Source organism: Clinocottus analis, unplaced genomic scaffold (assembly GCF_023055335.1).
Source record: "Clinocottus analis isolate CAN_PGR_092001 unplaced genomic scaffold, fCliAna1.0.p SCAF_8, whole genome shotgun sequence".
Taxonomy (NCBI): domain Eukaryota; kingdom Metazoa; phylum Chordata; class Actinopteri; order Perciformes; family Cottidae; genus Clinocottus; species Clinocottus analis.
The window spans coordinates 5001-22500 of record NW_027176240.1 but is presented as its reverse complement, the minus strand read 5'-3'; the positions used below and the strand labels follow the sequence as shown (position 1 = coordinate 22500).

Genomic DNA, 17500 nt, shown 5'->3' with positions numbered 1-17500 from the left:
GGGGCAGAAGGTTCTTGATGTGGCTGAAGGTTCTGCGTGGAGCAGAAGGTTCTTGTTGTGGCTGAAGGTTCTTCATGGGGCAGAAGGTGTTGCTTGGAGCAGAAGGTTCTTGATGAGAGTTCTTGATGGCCATGAAACCGCTTCAGATGAACATACGTGACTGGTTGTCCAATAAAAACTGACCTCTCCTTATTCGTGTTTGACGCGAGATGGAGTCCCACCATCTCAGTGGGTCTGGGCTCGATCCGACACACACACACACACACACACACACACACACACACACACACGCGCGCACACACACACACACACACACACACACACACACACACACACACACACACACACAGCGCTGCAGTCATGAAGCTGCAACAACCACTATGTGGTGAATAAGTCAGAGGAAGCAGGGTTAGCACGGCTCAGTGCATCGCTACAACTCCACTTATAGATTTATGGTTGCAGCGTTCATCTTCATGTCCATCATAACACACGATGTAATGAGTTAATTGATTCCGGCCGCGTGGTTCTGCTGCAGGTGAAGACGCCGAGCGTGAGACACGAGCTAATTAGATTCACATCACCCGCTAAGTGATTCAGACCTTTACTCTGCATGTATGAGAGTAGCATGTTGTCTCCGGTCTGACGTTATGAAGTAATGACAGGTCATAGGTTCTTATTTCAGCCATGGGTTCACATTCCACACACTGCATGTTTCCACACATGCAGCAGAACAAGTCCTTCTGCTTCTTCCTGCACGGTGGACCAGTTCCTCCTGTTGACAGTCAACAGGAGACACGAGGAGATGCTTCTGATAAGCAGTGAGACGCTGAGGGGAAGCTACCTGCTAGCAGCTAGCAGCTAACAGCTAGCAGCTAACAGCTACCAGCTACCAGCTAAAAGCTAGCAGCTAACAGCTACCAGCTAACAGCTAACAGCTTACAGCTAACAGCTACCAGCTACCAGCTAGCAGCTAACGGCTACCAGCTAACAGCTAACGGCTTACAGCTACCAGCTAACAGCTAACAACTACCAGCTACCAGCTAACAGCTACCAGCTAACAGCTACCAGCTACCAGCTACCAGCTAACAGCTACCAGCTAACAGCTAACAGCTACTAGCTAGCCTCCTGAGGATGTTTATCATAGAAATCAAAAAGCAGATTGACAGCAGGTCATACATTACATCATGTGTACTACATTACATCATGTGTACTACATTGCATCATGTACTACTACATTACATTATGTGTACTACTACATTACATCATGTACTACTACGTTACAACATGTACTACTACATTACATCATGTGTACTATTAAATTACAACATCTACTACTACATTACATCATGTGTACTACTACATTACAACTAGTGTACTACATTTCAACATGTGTACTACTACATTTCAATGTGTGTACTACTACATTACAATGTGTGTACTACTACATTACAATGTGTTTATTTAACAGAAGTACTTGGTTAAGGAGATTGTGGTTTAGGTTAAATAACATTGTTCATTACATAAAGTAACTACGTTTGTCACATTAAATAACTATTTGTTACATTAAATAACTATTTGTTGCATTAAATAACTATTTGTTGCATTAAATAACTATTTGTTACATTAAATAACTATTTGTTGCATTAAATAACTATTTGTTGCATTAAATAACTATTTGTTGCATTAAATAACTATTTGTTGCATTAAATCAGTCGGCGTGTTCCGTGGAGTAGAAACTTTGTAGCATAACTCTCGTATTTGGCAACATTAAGTTCCAAAGTTTTGTAACAGAAGTGAAGTCAAACTGGTTCTCCTGGCTGGAAACCTGAGTGACATGTTTGACCTTTGACCCCCGGACCTCTTCCCTCTACCCTGACCCTTATCACCCTCTTCACCATCTTCTTCACCCTCTTCACCATCTTCAATCTCTTCACCTTCTTCTTCACCATCTTCACCATCTTCACCCTCTTCACCCTCTTCTTCACCCTCCTCTTTTCCCTCTTCACCCTCTTCCTCACACTATTTTCCCTCTTCACCCTCTTCCTCCTCTTCCCCTGAGTGACATGACCTCCTGAGAGGAAGCCCCATGCAGCCCTGCTCATGTTTCAGCAGTTAGCTCAGCGTGCAGCAGCTCGTATAATAACATAAACACCATGTATATCTTGTCCGTCATGGATCTGCTGATGAGGAAACGAGCCACTACGCTCCTTGAAGGTAACACTAAAATCACAGCTACACAAACACATCATTGTCATGGTGACGGGGGTGAAAGTATTGTTGGAGGGCCAGAAGATGGACGGCCTTGATGGGCGGTGTAGCTGCAACATGCTACATCCTAACGTACCGTCAGTGCTGCATTTCATTCCTGATGAAACCATGCGGTGCTACCTTTACCTCCATGAACCGTGTTTACAGGAAATATGAGCTAATGCTAGGAAGCAGCAGCAGTAGATGAATGCTTCTATACAACCCAGAGGCTTTATCCCTACTCTGGTGTTAGCTTTATGTTAGCATCTATTGTGTTAGCTTTATGTTAGCATCTATCGTGTTAGCTTCATGTTAGCATCTCTTGTGTTAGCTTTATGTTAGCATCTCTGGTATTAACTTTCTGTGAGCATCTCTTGTGTTAACTTTCTGTTAGCATCTCTTGTGTTAGCGTTCTGTTAGCATCTCTTGTGTTAACTGGTTGGTTTTAGCCCGTGTCTTAAATCAGCTGTAAAATACACTAAATCAATGATCTATCTCCACTCTGTTCCTCATCTCTTGGTGACCTTGTCAGGATTCCTTATCCATGAACATATTGTTGTGTTTTAATATTTTTGGTGTGGGCCTCTGGGCCTTTCCTTTAACAGGATACTCCTTTTATTTCTATTAAAACTCGTTAAAATGAACCTCAATATAATTAATTAAAATCTATAACAGGTTGTTGTGTTACCTGACTGTTACTGAGGGCTATTACAACACAACTCTTCAACACATTTTAACATTATTAACTATAGTAACATGTATATTTACTTAAAGAAAAAGGCTAAAAAGTATTTTTTTCCAGCAATAAAACTTTAATACGAACACAAAATGAAAAGCAGAACACGTCATAACACAACATTTAGATTTGCAACCAATCGACCAAATCTCATGTTCATAACTAACTCAAAGGTCATCGCTTCCACCAGAGCGTTTCATCATTTAGTAAAACATGTTTTATTTATTTGAAATAAATGTTCCTGACAAAGTCAAAAAGCCTTGCTGCAGTAAACACATTCATGTGCTTCTTTCATGCATTTCAAACCTTAAACAGGTGCAGAGCCGACACAAGAGGAAGGTTAACAACACACCTGTGTGAAGCTCTGGAGGTTCATGTCGGTGTCGTGGTGGTTAACCTCCAAGAAGCTAACGCGCTCAGTGATGCAACATGGACCCAGACACGGTTACGTGCTATGCATAGAGGAGCAGTAGCATTGAGTAGTAGCATAGAGTAGCATCCTAGAGTAGCAGTAGTAGAGGCATAAAGTAGCAGTAGCATTAGTAGTGGCATAGAGTAGCAGTAGCATAGAGTAGCAGTAGCATTAGTAGTGGCATAGAGTAGCAGTAGCATAGAGTAGCAGTACATAGAGTAGTAGCATAGAGTAGCAGTAGCATAGAGTAGCAGTAGTAGAGGCATAAAGTAGCATTAGTAGTGGGATAGAGTAGCAGTAGCATAGAGTAGCAGTAGCATTAGTAGTGGCATAGAGTAGCAGTAGCATAGAGTAGCAGTAGCATTAGTAGTGGGATAGAGTAGTAGTAGTAGTATAGAGTAGCATAGAGTAGCAGTAGCATTAGTAGTAGTAGCATAGAGTAGATGAAAACACGAGTACACAGTAATCCAGTGAAGTGTAAATGTGTCTCAGAGTCTCTTCTCTGACAGAAGCTGTGAAAGACGACATGTTGTTGTATCATCATCTTCTTGGTCCAGAGCAACATCAGCAGAGCAGCAGGTTTAGCTCTCGTCGCTCTGTTTTGTTCTCCTCCAGCAGCCTGATAAAGAAAAAGCAACGAGAAGCAAAACGTCAAAGTTTCCGTCTGTTAAACCAAAACAATGAGCTGAAAGAGGGTAAACTGCTGAGCTGGTTCCTTGCTCATAACTTTAGTAACGACTGAAAGCACTGTGGTGCTAACGGTCCGTTCCTCCACATGACTCCGTAGTTCTGGTTCCTAAACGTAGCTGAGTCTCCTGTGAGGACGGAGCTTTTATTTTGAAAAGAAAATCTCATGTAGCGTGTACATTGGGACTTCAGTATGAAAACACAGAACACAGCAGATGGAGCGTCCGTCAGATATGATATGAACCACTGCAGAGGAGCCGAGGACTCCGCTGAGAGTCACCGTGACCTTTCACCCTCTTTTTGTTATTTGACGCCAAGAACACAAGTTGCATAACAAACAAACTTATTCCACACAAATAAGAGACTCATTTGAAGCTCGATCGCCACCTGTTGCTCCGCCCTAACGGAGCAGAAACCCAAACCCACTAAACCTCAAATCTAAATAAACCTACGGTGGAGGTTTATTTTGAAAGGACGCGTCCCGCAGAGCCGTGGGCTGTTGTGAGGAGGAGAGCTCTGGAGGGAAGAGGCGGAACCGCTCTGGAGGCGTTGGCGCGATGCCAGCGGCGTGAAGACACGCTTTTTGAACGCTGAGAAGAAGAAACCATATTCCTCCAGATTACAGCAGCCGGCCTGCAAGCAGGAAGCGTGTTCACTGAAGGATGATGACTCGGCTGCTTCTTCCCTCCTGAATGAAAGCAGCACTCCAGATAACGCCAGTGATTTATCCCACCAGCAACTTCTCGAAGGATTTTTTCTTTTGTACTTCTACATCCAGTTCGTTGCTCATCCCTCATCGTTACAGGGCGGCTGTTGCTGGTTCAGTTGCATAAACCTAACTGTTGCTGGTTCAGTTGCGTCAACCTAACTGTTGCTGGTTTAGTTGCTTCAACCTAACTGTTGCTGGTTTAGTTGCTTCAACCTACCTGTTGCTGGTTTAGTTGCATAAACCTAACTGTTGCTGGTTTAGTTGCTTCAACCTAACTGTTGCTGGTTTAGTTGCTTAAACCTAACTGTTGCTGGTTTAGTTGCATAAACCTAACTGTTGCTGGTTTAGTTGCTTCAACCTAACTCTTGCTGGTTTAGTTGCTTAACCTAACTGTTACTGGTTTAGTTGCTTCAACCTAACTGTTGCTGGTTTAGTTGCTTCAACCTAACTGTTGCTGGTTTAGTTGCTTAACCTAACTGTTGCTGGTTTAGTTGCTTAACCTAACTGTTGCTGGTTTAGTTGCTTCAACCTAACTGTTGCTGGTTTAGTTGCTTAACCTAACTGTAGGAAGTTATTTTAAGCTCAACTCTCACCCTAACAAAGTGGTTTAGTTGCCTTCACAACCTTTTTCTTTTCAACATATTGACGTTCTAGAACAATAAAGTTGCGCTGACGGCCACAAAGTAAAATATTACATTTCGTGGCTATTTGGCAACTTGCCGTGAGACGTTGCTGTGTTGTCCGTCTCTTCCCTGCAGACAATCTCAGCTCTCAGCCTTTCTCTTTACATTCACTCCTCTCCTTGTGGCCTCGTCTCCTCTCCTCTCGTCTCCTCGTCTCCTGCTGCCTCACGCTGCTTAAACATTCTGTGTTGACTCGTCACGTGTGAGGTTCCCTTCAGGATCAAGTCTCTGAACATCAGCGCTTCATGCAGGAGGTTGTGTCCTCGCCCGTCTCTCCCTCTCTCCGGCTGCTGGTGCAATCCGCTGCCTGCTCGGCACCCTTGGGTGCCGCCTTCAGAGGCTCCCGAGGAATGACAGTTTTGGGGCAGAGCGGGAGCATCTTGGCTGCATGCGGCAGAAGGTTGTGGCGTTCTTTACTTCACGTGGTGCGCTGAGCAGATCCAGAGGCCCAGTGTGAGTCTTTGAGGTCTTAACTCCAGGAGGATACTCTGAAACCTGATAGTCAAGGTTCAGAATCCCAAATAAAAGCCACCGTATCAAATCCCTTCCCAGCATGCTCTGCATTGTGACAGGAGGAAGTCCTGGTCCCGGGTTGAATTCCCAAACCCGCTGGGATTCAACCAGAATACTCGGAAGCGGCCCTTTGCAGGCGCGCCGCTCGTTCTGTTCCACTTCCTCATCCTTTGAAATGTTGCTCATCCAGTTCGGCGTCCCGGCCGTCAGAGAGGATGCAGAGTCCACCTGAGTCTGGAGTGATTCCAGAGGAACACATGAAGAGCAATGAAGGCTGCGACAGTTCAAACGGTCTCAAGATAAGAAGAGATACTCCTTTATTAGTCCCTCCTAAAGGCAGCGGTACTGCACCGTGCACACAGTCTGGTGTCCGACACATTAAATATGCATCTACTGTGTGTGCTGGTGAAACAAACTGCTCATACGTATATTCTATGTAATGTACCGGAGCGTCAGAGGTTCTTGTCAGACCGTTTCCGGTCTTTACATGAGAGAAGTTAACCGAACGGTTCCTGTGAGTCTGTAAACTTTGTGGTGTTGCATCTGAAGCGATGCAGCATGTTCCAGATCAGGCTGCTGGTTCTCCTGCGCCGCACGTCTTCATACCAGCTGCTGACGCACACAAAGAACTCAACGCAGACGAACAAATTGGCTGTTTTTGCGACCCGTGGTGAATCTTATTAGACTGCACCTGGCGCCGCGTCTCTGTTTAATAACTTTAATATCTTCTTTCCTGATGCCTCTCTGTGGAGGGAGGCCGTGATCATGAGGCCCAGCGTTACACATCATCTCTACGTCCAGGATGTGATGTTTCAAATGACTCGGTTCCTACGTTCCTCTGTGCCGCCCCACACTTCAAATGTCACATTTCATTTGGAAAGAAAGGAGATGGAAAGTTCATTTGTAACATGAATGAAATGCATCCATGAGAGCAGCAACAGTCTGACCACGTGACGGACTTCATGCTGTCAATCAAGACCAGAGGAGGGGGAGGGGGCGGAGCCAACAGCTGTCAACCAGAGGCCACGCCCCCACCGAGGAGCTGCTGGTTTATACTGAACTCTAACTAATGGTTTAATGCTTAACTTGATTTAGTTGTGTAACTCTATCTGTTGGTTTAGTTGTGTAACTCTATCTGTTGATTTAGTCGTGTAACTCTATCTGTTGGTTTAGTTGTGTAACTCTATCTGTTGGTTTAGTTGTGTAACTCTATCTGTAGGTTTAGTTGTGTAACTCTATCTGCTGGTTTAGTTGTGTAACTCTATCCGTTGGTTTAGTTTTGTAACTCTATCTGCTGGTTTAGTTGTGTAACTCTATCTGTTGGTTTGGTTGTGTAACTCTATCTGTTGGTTTAGTTGTGTAACTCTATCTGTTGGTTTAGTTGTGTAACTCTATCTGTTGGTCAGCACCCTGGCCGCTCTGTGCAGAGCGGCAGACACACACAGGGTTGTAGCCGCTGGCTAGAGAGATCTTTCGCCATCATCTTGTAAAAAATGACATCCTTAAGTGAAAAGCAGCAAATGCCAAAGCACACTGAATTATTGATCGCTCTGGAACGCCCCACAAAGACCCACAAAGACCCACAAAAGACCCACAAAAGACCCACAAAAGACCCGGCGGACGCACATGTAGGCAAAGAGCTTCTGGATCGCATTAGCGGAGCGGAAAGGGTTTGTGCACTCAACTCTAGGTTAATTAAATAATTAAATAGATGTGTAATTTTATTTAGGAATTGATTTTCTTGACGTTAGAGCCCACTCACACACACACACACACACACACACACACTCACACACACACACACACACACACAGCCGTCAAACCCAAATATTTACTGCACAGTACACCATCGCTGGACTAATTACGCATTACACACTCACTGATTCATGTCAACGGCACCACACACACACACACACACACACACACACACACACACACACACACACACAGAGTGTAACACACTGAATGAACACCCGCTCATTCACTGCGTCCCCTGCGCTGATCATTTGCTTTAAACAGCGTCTCCGGGGCCTCGCTGCGTGTGCTTCAGGGCGCGTGGGGATTTACAGCTTCGTCCAGTCTTGTGGAAGCAGAAAGGCCTCGATGTCGCTATCGATGCCGCGCGTCGTGCTGCGTGGAACGAGCGTTGGACTATTCATTCATGGCCGCGAAACGGACGCTGGCGCGCTCGGAAAATGGGAGGAGCCGGTTTGAGGACGAGCCGATCGGGTCTCCGCTCGTCTGATTGATCCGTGATTTATCAGGATTAACCGCTGGCGAGCCGCTCGAAACGAGACGCCGTCGCCGGTTCGATTGTCGTCTAACGAACGCACTGAAGAGACGACGACTTCTGGAACGTCACTTCAAATCAAACCAAGATTCCTTTTCCTCAACCTGAGAAGTTTACGTGAGACTCAGTTGATGAAACGAGCAGAAACTGACACTCGTGGCTGTACTTTCATTCACTTTGGCGTCCAGAAGGGAAGCGCAGAGACGTCTGAAAGTCCAATAGAGCTTTGAATGATCGAACTCCCAGAAGCCTCCTGGTGCTCTGTGTTGGTGTAGATAACAAAACATGAACATGTGACACAATGAGCTCTTCATTGAAGGGAAACTCATCAATCAACTCATCAATTTATAGGTTTTTTTCCAGCAGCTTTTCTGATCTCATCTGCCAGTTTAAAAAATAAAAGCAAAATGTAAACACAGAATCTCCTTCAAGTGGCGGCAGCTCGGCTTCAAAGCGCTCCGACCACAGAGAGTTCAATAAGTTCAATAAGCCGGCGCTATCGGACGGAGACTCTGAGACGCACACAGATCTGACCTTCCACAACTTTAGTTCATAGTGTTACACACATGCAGACACACACACACACACACACAGCCACAAAACAACACTGATATGTTTTGCTGCAACACGCCTGTTGCATCCATGTTCCTTTAGAGTTGTTCACGAGGTTTGGAGACCGTAGAGTCTCATCTGCAGTGCATGCTGGTTAAATAAAACCCTTTGAATCCAGACATGTCTGACCAGAACTCTCTGTTCCCTCTGAAGGTTCAACGTCCTCGTCGATCGTCGCCCTCCCGGTTCCGGTTCGGTCGTCAGCATGGGTCGCCGGGCTCCCTCCTGCGCCCTGCGGCTCGCCGTCGTCGCCCTGGTCCTCCTGCTGGAGCTCCGCCCCTCGGCGGCCGGCGCCCCGCCCGAGGAGACCCCGGGCGACTCCGTGTCCGTGGTGTCCACCAATAAGACCGAGTGCGGCAAGCCCGAGGCGTGCACCAAGGGCGTGGTGCTGCCCATCTGGGAGCCCCAGAACCCCTCGTTCGGCGACAAGGTGGCCCGGGCGACCGTGTACTTCGTGGCGCTGGTGTACATGTTCCTGGGCGTGTCCATCATCGCGGACCGCTTCATGGCGTCCATCGAGGTCATCACGTCGCAGGAGAAGGAGATCACCATCAAGAAGCCCAACGGGGAGACCACCACCACCACCGTGCGCATCTGGAACGAGACCGTGTCCAACCTCACCCTCATGGCGCTGGGCTCCTCGGCGCCCGAGATCCTGCTGTCGGTCATCGAGGTCATAGGTCACAGGTTCCACGCCGGCACGCTGGGCCCGGCCACCATCGTGGGCTCGGCGGCCTTCAACATGTTCGTCATCATCGGGCTGTGCGTGTACGTCGTGCCGGACGGCGAGACGAGGAAGGTGAAGCACCTGCGCGTCTTCTTCGTCACGGCCACCTGGAGCATCTTCGCCTACATCTGGCTCTACCTCATCCTGTCCGTCATCTCGCCCGGCGTGGTGCAGGTGTGGGAGGGGCTGCTCACCTTCTTCTTCTTCCCCATCTGCGTGCTGTTCGCCTGGGTGGCCGACCGCCGCCTGCTGTTCTACAAGTACGTGTACAAGCGCTACCGCACCGGCAAGCAGCGCGGCATGATCATCGAGACCGAGGGCGACCGGCCGCTGCCCTCCAAGGTGAGCACAGGATGGAAGTAGATACCTGCGTCCAGGTTTAACAAAACCAACGGCTGGGTTTAGACAATAAAACCTAAAGACTTAAAGAATAAAGAACATAAAGATTGGGCTCGAAATAGATACGTGCATCCAGGTTTAGCAACAGGTTTAACAAAACCAACAGCTAGGTTTAGTTAACAAAACACAATAAAGCACAATGAAGCACAATAAAACACAATGAAGCACAATGAAACACAATAAAACACAATGAAACACAATAAAACACAATACAGCACCTCTCCGTGGTGCCGCTGGTCTTCTGGTTGAACAGTTTTTCTGGACTTCATGAAGCCTGTTGAAGAAGTTCTTGTTCCTAAATGACTTTGTGCCGCTGCTCGAACCATCGGAGGCGTTTTGTGGCTGTTTCACAAACAGCTGAAACATAATAAACATCAGAAGAGACGCTTCTCTCATTTGTCACATTCAGAACAAATGTTTTCATGAGCAGCAGAAATAATGGACCAACGTTGTATTAAATATTAAATATTCATCCAGAGCAAAATAACATCTGAAATTGCATAATTTATTTTCACATAATGTAAATATCGCAGCAACACAGCTGAATCTAACGTGGTTAAACATTTATAACACTTTAACCCCTTCAGTGGAACATGTGAAACAATGTGATAAACAGCTGCTTGTGGAAGGCGCATCATCCAGAAGACTTAATGAACTTAATGAAGTCCTCGACCAGACTAATGACTCTAAATCAGTAAAACATCACTGCAGACGCTCAGATGCTTCTGATTATGTTTTTCATTTCCTGCTTTCACTCCTCTCTGCTGTGTGTGACGCGTTCATGAAGAGTCCGCTGCCAAAAACTGGAGCAGTTTCTCTCCGTTAATTATTAAGAAGCTCCATTAATACTCCAAGAGCACTTTCATCTCAACTTCTGGCCCAAAGAAATCAAATGAATCAAAAGTGTCCGAGAGGAACGACGAATAATTCACTCGCTCGAAATCACCGCCGTGATTCCAGTTAAACGACATTTCATCAATGAATAACACGTCTAATAGGTCTAATAACAAGTCTAATAACAAGTCTAATAACACGTTAATAACAAGTTAATAAGTCTAATAACAAGTCTAATAACACGTTAATAAGTCTAATAACAAGTCTAATAACAAGTCTAATAACAGGTTAATAAGTCTAATACAAATTCTAATAACAATAACAAGTTTAATAACAAGTTAATAACAAGCCTAATAACAAGTTAATAACAACTCTTATAACAAGGACAAGTCTAATGTTCTCCATTAAAATCTTCTTCTGGGATCTGCTTCTAGAATAATTAAATAATTTGTCGTAATTTGTAGTTTTTGGTTATTTGAAGCCAAGCGGCCATCTTTTCCTGGAGCTACTGAAGTGGTTTTGTTGCCTTAACGCTGAGTTTCCTGTGGAACAGGAAGTGGAGCCGGTCTCCACAGGAAGTGGAGACCACAGAGGAACAAAAACCTTTCTGCTGAGCCTCAAGCCGCCGCCGCCGAGCGCTAACTCTTACCTTTCCCGTTTCCAAGGTGGACATCGAGATGGACGGGAAGATGCTGAACTCTCACGGCGTGGACTTCCTGGACGGGCCGCTGGGTTTGGACATCGACGAGAAGGACCTGGACGAGGACGAGACCCGCAGAGACATGGCCAAGATCCTGAAGGAGCTGAAGCAGAAACACCCCGACAAGGAGGTGAGTCCAGATTAACAAGGAGGTGAGTCCAGATTAACAAGGAGGTGAGTCCAGATTAACAAGGAGGTGAGTCCAGATTAACAAGGAGGAGAGTCCAGATTAACAAGGAGGTGAGTCCACCTGACCAGAAGGTGAGTCCACCTCGAGGAGATGTGATTCTGCTTCGTTGGCAACGGAAGCAACGCTTCATCTTTAAAATGCTCCAGAAGAACATGAAGCACCTGTTAGTGTTCGATAAACATTTGCAGAAAGAAAACGCCTGAATAAAACCTAAAATACATTGCAAGCTGTACTTGAACCATTTGGAGTAAATTCATGGTTTTGGTATCTGTTGAAAGAAAACACTCTGAAGCTTTTCCCTCAACAGTCTCAATCACTTTAAGTGCTGCTGACACTGAGTTATATAAGTTTGAAAATAATAAATATAAGATTTTTATTTCCGCCTGAACATTTATTGGCAAATATATGCCTGCAGATGACTATAAATGGGATTTATGAACTAAACAACACAATGGAACCTAATTTTCCATTTTGAGAATAAAAATATTCATTATATATGTAATATATATATATATATATATATATATATATATATATATATATATATATGTAATATATATATATATATATATATATATATATATATATATATATATATATATATATATATATATATATTAAAAAGGCGTAACGTCTTGCAAACATATAAAGGTACTATTTATATTTACTATAAGTGTTGCTGACACAGAGAAAATAAAATATAAATGCATTTTCATACTTATTCAATGACAAACTGGCTGTGCAGCTTCACTCTGCTCTGAAGCCTCTTTGGGCCTGTTTTGCGTAGCCCCGCCCCCACTCGTTTATATGCAGAACTTCCGCCAGCTCATTGGCTATCCGAAACGCCTGTAGCACGTGACAGGCTTGTCCCATATATGGAAGAAGAGGCAGACCCTGTTCCTCTTCGCTGACTCTCGTTGGCTAAAGTAGCTCGTCAGTCAGGACGTGAAGCTCCTATTGGCTCAGGTGAGGGTTCGTTGGAAAGGTTACGCTTCAGCCGCCATTTTGAGTCCGTGTTGACGTCTGTGCTCCAGATGAGACGCGAGTTACAGCCAGAAACACGGCGATATGGTTTCATATCTCCAGCTTATATGACGCTATGCAACACCTGTCCGTGGATATTTATGGTGAAATCACGTGTTTTTGACTTTTTTTAAAAAGAAATTATTGAACCTTTTTGCAACGTAAGAAGACAGTTTTTGTTGGACAGTTATGGATATATGGATCATAGATGAGGCTTCATCGGTGAGTTGCCTTCATTTGCATATCGTTTATGGTTGGTTAGAAGCACCGGAACCGGAACTTTCCGGAGCACTCGCGCACTCCTAAATGACGTTTACAATGTACTAGTTGTGGGTGCAAATCCCTGCAGCGGGATGGCGGCTCACTGACAGGTTTTTAAAGATGGCGGGTCGCCTCGTTCGGTCCAGAGTTCGTCACCTTTCAGAGTCTGGCAGACTGTTTCAGTCCAACCAGGCCTTCATCTGAGCTCTGGAGGGTTGGAGTTGACATGAAGAGGCTGGTTTGAGTTTTATATTCACAGTTTAGACCAGTAGCGTCCCGAGGCTAAGACATCCGGGGCTTTCAACCTCCATTTTTAATTTTATTTTTAAAGATCATATCCTCAAACTACGGTTATCTCATGTGGATGCTTGGATAAAACACTGTTTTTGGACAGGTTTGAGTAACAACTATAAATATTATTTTTAAATACTACTTTGGCTTTGGGCTAACAGCTCCAGGTCGCTCATGACGTCATTCACCCAAAACAGCAGCGTCATGGGAGCACAACAAGATGTCACAAAGAAGATTTCAATGTTTTCCCAACAAAGGTGGTCAGGAATCAAAGAGCTCATGGGAATCTAAATTATGTAAAAATGTATAATTTCTAAAAGAGTTGCAGCTGAACTACTAGAGGGAAGTAGCTGCTAGCTGAGATTAGATAGAAAAACACTTCCTGTTATTATTAGCATCTGTCTGTAAATGCAGTGTGAGAGAATTGTGTACCTACAAATAATGAAGCTTCTTCTGGAGGGAAAGTAGCTCAAGTTAATGTGAGGTTACGACGTCCAACCATCTTGTTTATTGTCTTTTCCATGAAATGCCTCAGTTCAGTCCAGAGGAGCAGGTGCCTGTAGGGCATGTGGAGCGTGTATCTGCTTCACTTTCCAAGGCTAAGTGTGTCAAACCCCCAGAGACGCCTCTGCTCCTCTGCTCCTCGGCTCCTCGGCTCCTCGGTGGAGCTCGTGGAGCTCGATGTCTCGGGGTTTCCGGGTCTCTGGTGCGTTTTGAAGGTGAACCCGATTGTTTGGCAGACCCCTTCACGCTGCGTCCGTGTGCTTCCTCGTCTCACCAGGTGGAACAGCTCATCGAGCTCGCCAACTACCAAGTCCTGAGCCAGCAGCAGAAGAGCCGCGCCTTCTACCGCTGCCAGGCCACCCGGCTGATGACCGGCGCCGGCAACATCCTGAAGAAGCACGCCGCCGACCAGGCGCGAAAGGCCGTCAGCATGCACGAGGTCCGCTCCGACGTGGGCGACAGCGACCCCGTCTCCAGGATCTTCTTCGAGCCCTGCTCCTACCAGTGCCTGGAGAACTGCGGCACGGTGGCGGTGAACGTGGTGCGCCGCGGCGGCGACCTGGGCAAGACGCTGGCCGTGGACTACCGGACGGAGGACGGCACGGCCAACGCCGGGTCGGACTACGAGTTCACGGAGGGCGTGGTGGTCTTCAAGGCCGGCGAGACCGTGAAGGAGATCCGCGTGGGCATCATCGACGACGACATCTTCGAAGAGGACGAGAACTTCCTGATCCACCTCTCCAACGTGAAGGTGCTGACGGCCGACGGCGAGGAGCCGCCCGAGGACGGCGGCGGCGAGTCGGCCAACCACGTGGAGGCCGTGGCGTGCCTCGGCCTGCCCGCCACGGCCACGGTCACCATCTTCGACGACGACCACGCCGGCATCTTCACGTTCGAGGAGCCGGTTTACCACGTGAGCGAGAGCGTCGGCACCATGGAGGTGAAGGTGCTGCGGACGTCGGGCGCCCGCGGCGTGGTCACGCTGCCGTACAAGACGGTGGAGGGGACGGCGCGCGGCAGCGGCGAGGACTTCGAGGACGTTCACGGCGTCCTGGAATTCCAGAACGACGAGATCTTGTGAGTGAACGCCAGCTTGTTCGTTTGTGTTGATCTGCGACGCTGCAAATGATGATGATGATGATGATGTGAGAAAGCGAAGGTGCGAGTGTGAGGTGGCGGTCACGATGAGCGGCGAGGTGGATCCGCCGATCGGGGACCAAGTCAACAACCCCCCCCCGTCTGTATTCTACTTTCTACTCGCTGCTCTCGACTCTTCCCCTCACCTGTCTTCTTTTTGCTGCTTCTTCTTCTTCTTCTGTGGTTCGGTGTCTCCTGCGCTGTGTGCGGTGCAGAGTCAGCACAACAGGTGGCGCTGTATGGTTTTTCGAGTGTCAGGGCTTGTAAATAATAGAAGTGTTTAAGTTTCCCACCAAGTGCTTGAAGAAGCTGGGAGTCAGCGGCGAGGCCGGAGCGTCTGTGAGGAAACACAAAGGCTGGAAAGAGAGAAACGCCGTTCCTGAAGGCTTCACGCCGTGTGAGAGCGTCCCCAGCAGCCGCTCCCGGGTGCTGGGATTTTATTTTTGTCTGTCATCTCTGTGTGAAAAGGACTTGAAGCTCCATTTAAGGATCCCTGCCGTGTAATGCGGCGGCATCGGCCCTCGTTGTGTGTCTGCCGGGGTGCAGGATGCTCTGCGTCTGCTCCGGACAGCTCTTGGCTCCAAACCCCCAAAAAAACCTCAAAAAAACCTCTCGGCTCTGTTCTTTAAATATTTCTTGCTGATCGTGGACGGTGGATACGCTGCGTGTGCTCGGCAGCAGCTGGCAGTTTGATCCACTGACTCCTGCGTTGACTCATTAGCGGACTCACGTGTGTGTGTGTGTGTGTGTGTGTCGGTCGAAAGCTGTCATGTGTCTTTAAAGCTGAGTGAATATCTCGTCGGGATTCTTTTCAACAAAGAAAATATCCTCATTTTGTGTGACGTCTTCATTGGGGGATGATTTGTACCAAACAAAGATGTTTGTGTGTCGAATACGACAACAATATTTCATTTTACAAAGAGGTCTTTTAGGACACAGGTTGCTCACAGGTGCATGTTCTATTGGTGTGATCTTCACCTCAGTAGTTTGGACCCTGCGGGCGTCCTGGTGATGTCATCGCGTGTCTGTGCCGCTGCACAGAATGATCGACAACGTCGCACAAAGGCCTCAATGTGCAAAAGACTGAAGTTACGATCGAGCTGTGTGTTCATGAATGGATCTTTGGGCTGCACGCCGTCTCTTCTCCTTGTCTCGTGTTGTCGATATCAATATATTCCCGTCGCTCGCGGTCGTCTCTGCAGCGCCGCGTATGGATTTCTGTCTTTTGTGATTTTCAATTGCGCGTTTTTTTCTTCTTTTTATTGAGCGACGTCAAGTTGGACGCCTTCTGCCGGAGCGGTTTGTGGAGGTGTGATTTCCTCGGCGTCTCTTTCGGGTTTCAGGCTGAAGAGCCGCTGGTTGAGACGCGAGAGCAGCAGAGAGCTCTGGTCTGTCTTCTCGCGGCTTCGCCTCGGGAACGCAGCGCCGCCTCGCGTGGAAACGCCACGACCGCTTGGAGGGCCGAGGGGTCGCCATGACGCGCCGACGGATGAGGGGACGGGGAAACTCGCTCTGCTGTTTTCTTCTGCTTCTGGTCCGATTTGAAGCAGATGTCTGCAGGCGAGTGCCGCCGCGGGCCGGCTGCATACTTTCCATAGCTCGTGGCGCTCGCAGCCAGAACTGAGTGGGTTTTAATAACACTTTGTCCACAGCAAGTGATGGACTGTCCTTCCGGCTATCATGGGAACGCTCAGTGTGTGTGTACGTGTGTGTACGTGTGTGTACGTGTGTGTACGTGTGTGTACGTGTGTGTACGTGTGTGTACGTGTGTGCGTTTCCTCGGAGATGGCTGTAAACTATAGCACTCGTCTCTGAAGAGAAACATGGAGGAAGAGGCCATTTTGTAAGCAGAGAATCACAAGTTCGACTCCCACTCAGCGTCCTTCAATGCTCGCCAGGGAATAAAGCATCGCTGCCAAGCAGGGACCCGATGAATGATGAGGTCTCTCTGCACCATAACCATGAGAATAATAAGAATACAACACTGGACTGGGGAGAGATGAGTCAAATCCACACAGGACTTTCACCCAGGAGACCGCTGTCCAAGTTCAGCATGAGAGCAGAAGTAAAAGTTGATTTTGATTTGATACAATTTCTTAAATTCTCTTTTTAAAGTCACTTTCATATAAAACATATCCGTGTGTTTTACATCCAAAATGGCAGAAAAGTGTCATCTCTCTATGTAATGAGGCAACATTGTCCCACAGCACAAGTGTACAGAGATGTTATGGCCCCAAAGCTGAGGACTTGACACTTCATTTTGGATTTCTTCACATCTGTGAAAACATAACTTTACTCGTGTGGTCGACCTGTTTTGGTGTCGCTGCGTTGCGTTGCTGCGTCGCTGCGTTGTCGCGTCGTCGCGCTACGTCGTCGCGCTACGTCGTCGCGCTACGTCGTCGCGCTACGAACTTCATTCCTTGACGATCTTTAATATTTCAAAATGGTTTCCGTGACATAAACAGCAGCGTAGCCTGATGAGCGATACAGACCCCAGTGGCACGTGGTGGTTTGTTTCTGAAGCTAAAGCTAGCTGCAGTGTTGT

The 17500-nt window shown here is 47.0% G+C and overlaps 1 protein-coding gene across 1 annotated transcript in view; it reads left to right on the top strand.

Annotated features, from left to right (window-relative positions):
• LOC137779676 (sodium/calcium exchanger 1-like) overlaps nucleotides 1-14899 on the top strand; it is a 16593-nt gene extending 1694 nt beyond the window's left edge. Inside the window, exons 2-4 of the mRNA XM_068567796.1 lie at nucleotides 9043-9958; nucleotides 11515-11679; nucleotides 14096-14899. Of these exons, the coding sequence (XP_068423897.1) occupies nucleotides 9095-9958; nucleotides 11515-11679; nucleotides 14096-14899 (1833 nt within the window). The 5' untranslated portion in view covers nucleotides 9043-9094. The remainder of the gene's footprint in view (nucleotides 1-9042; nucleotides 9959-11514; nucleotides 11680-14095) is intronic.
• The last annotated feature ends 2601 nt before the right edge of the window (nucleotides 14900-17500 follow it).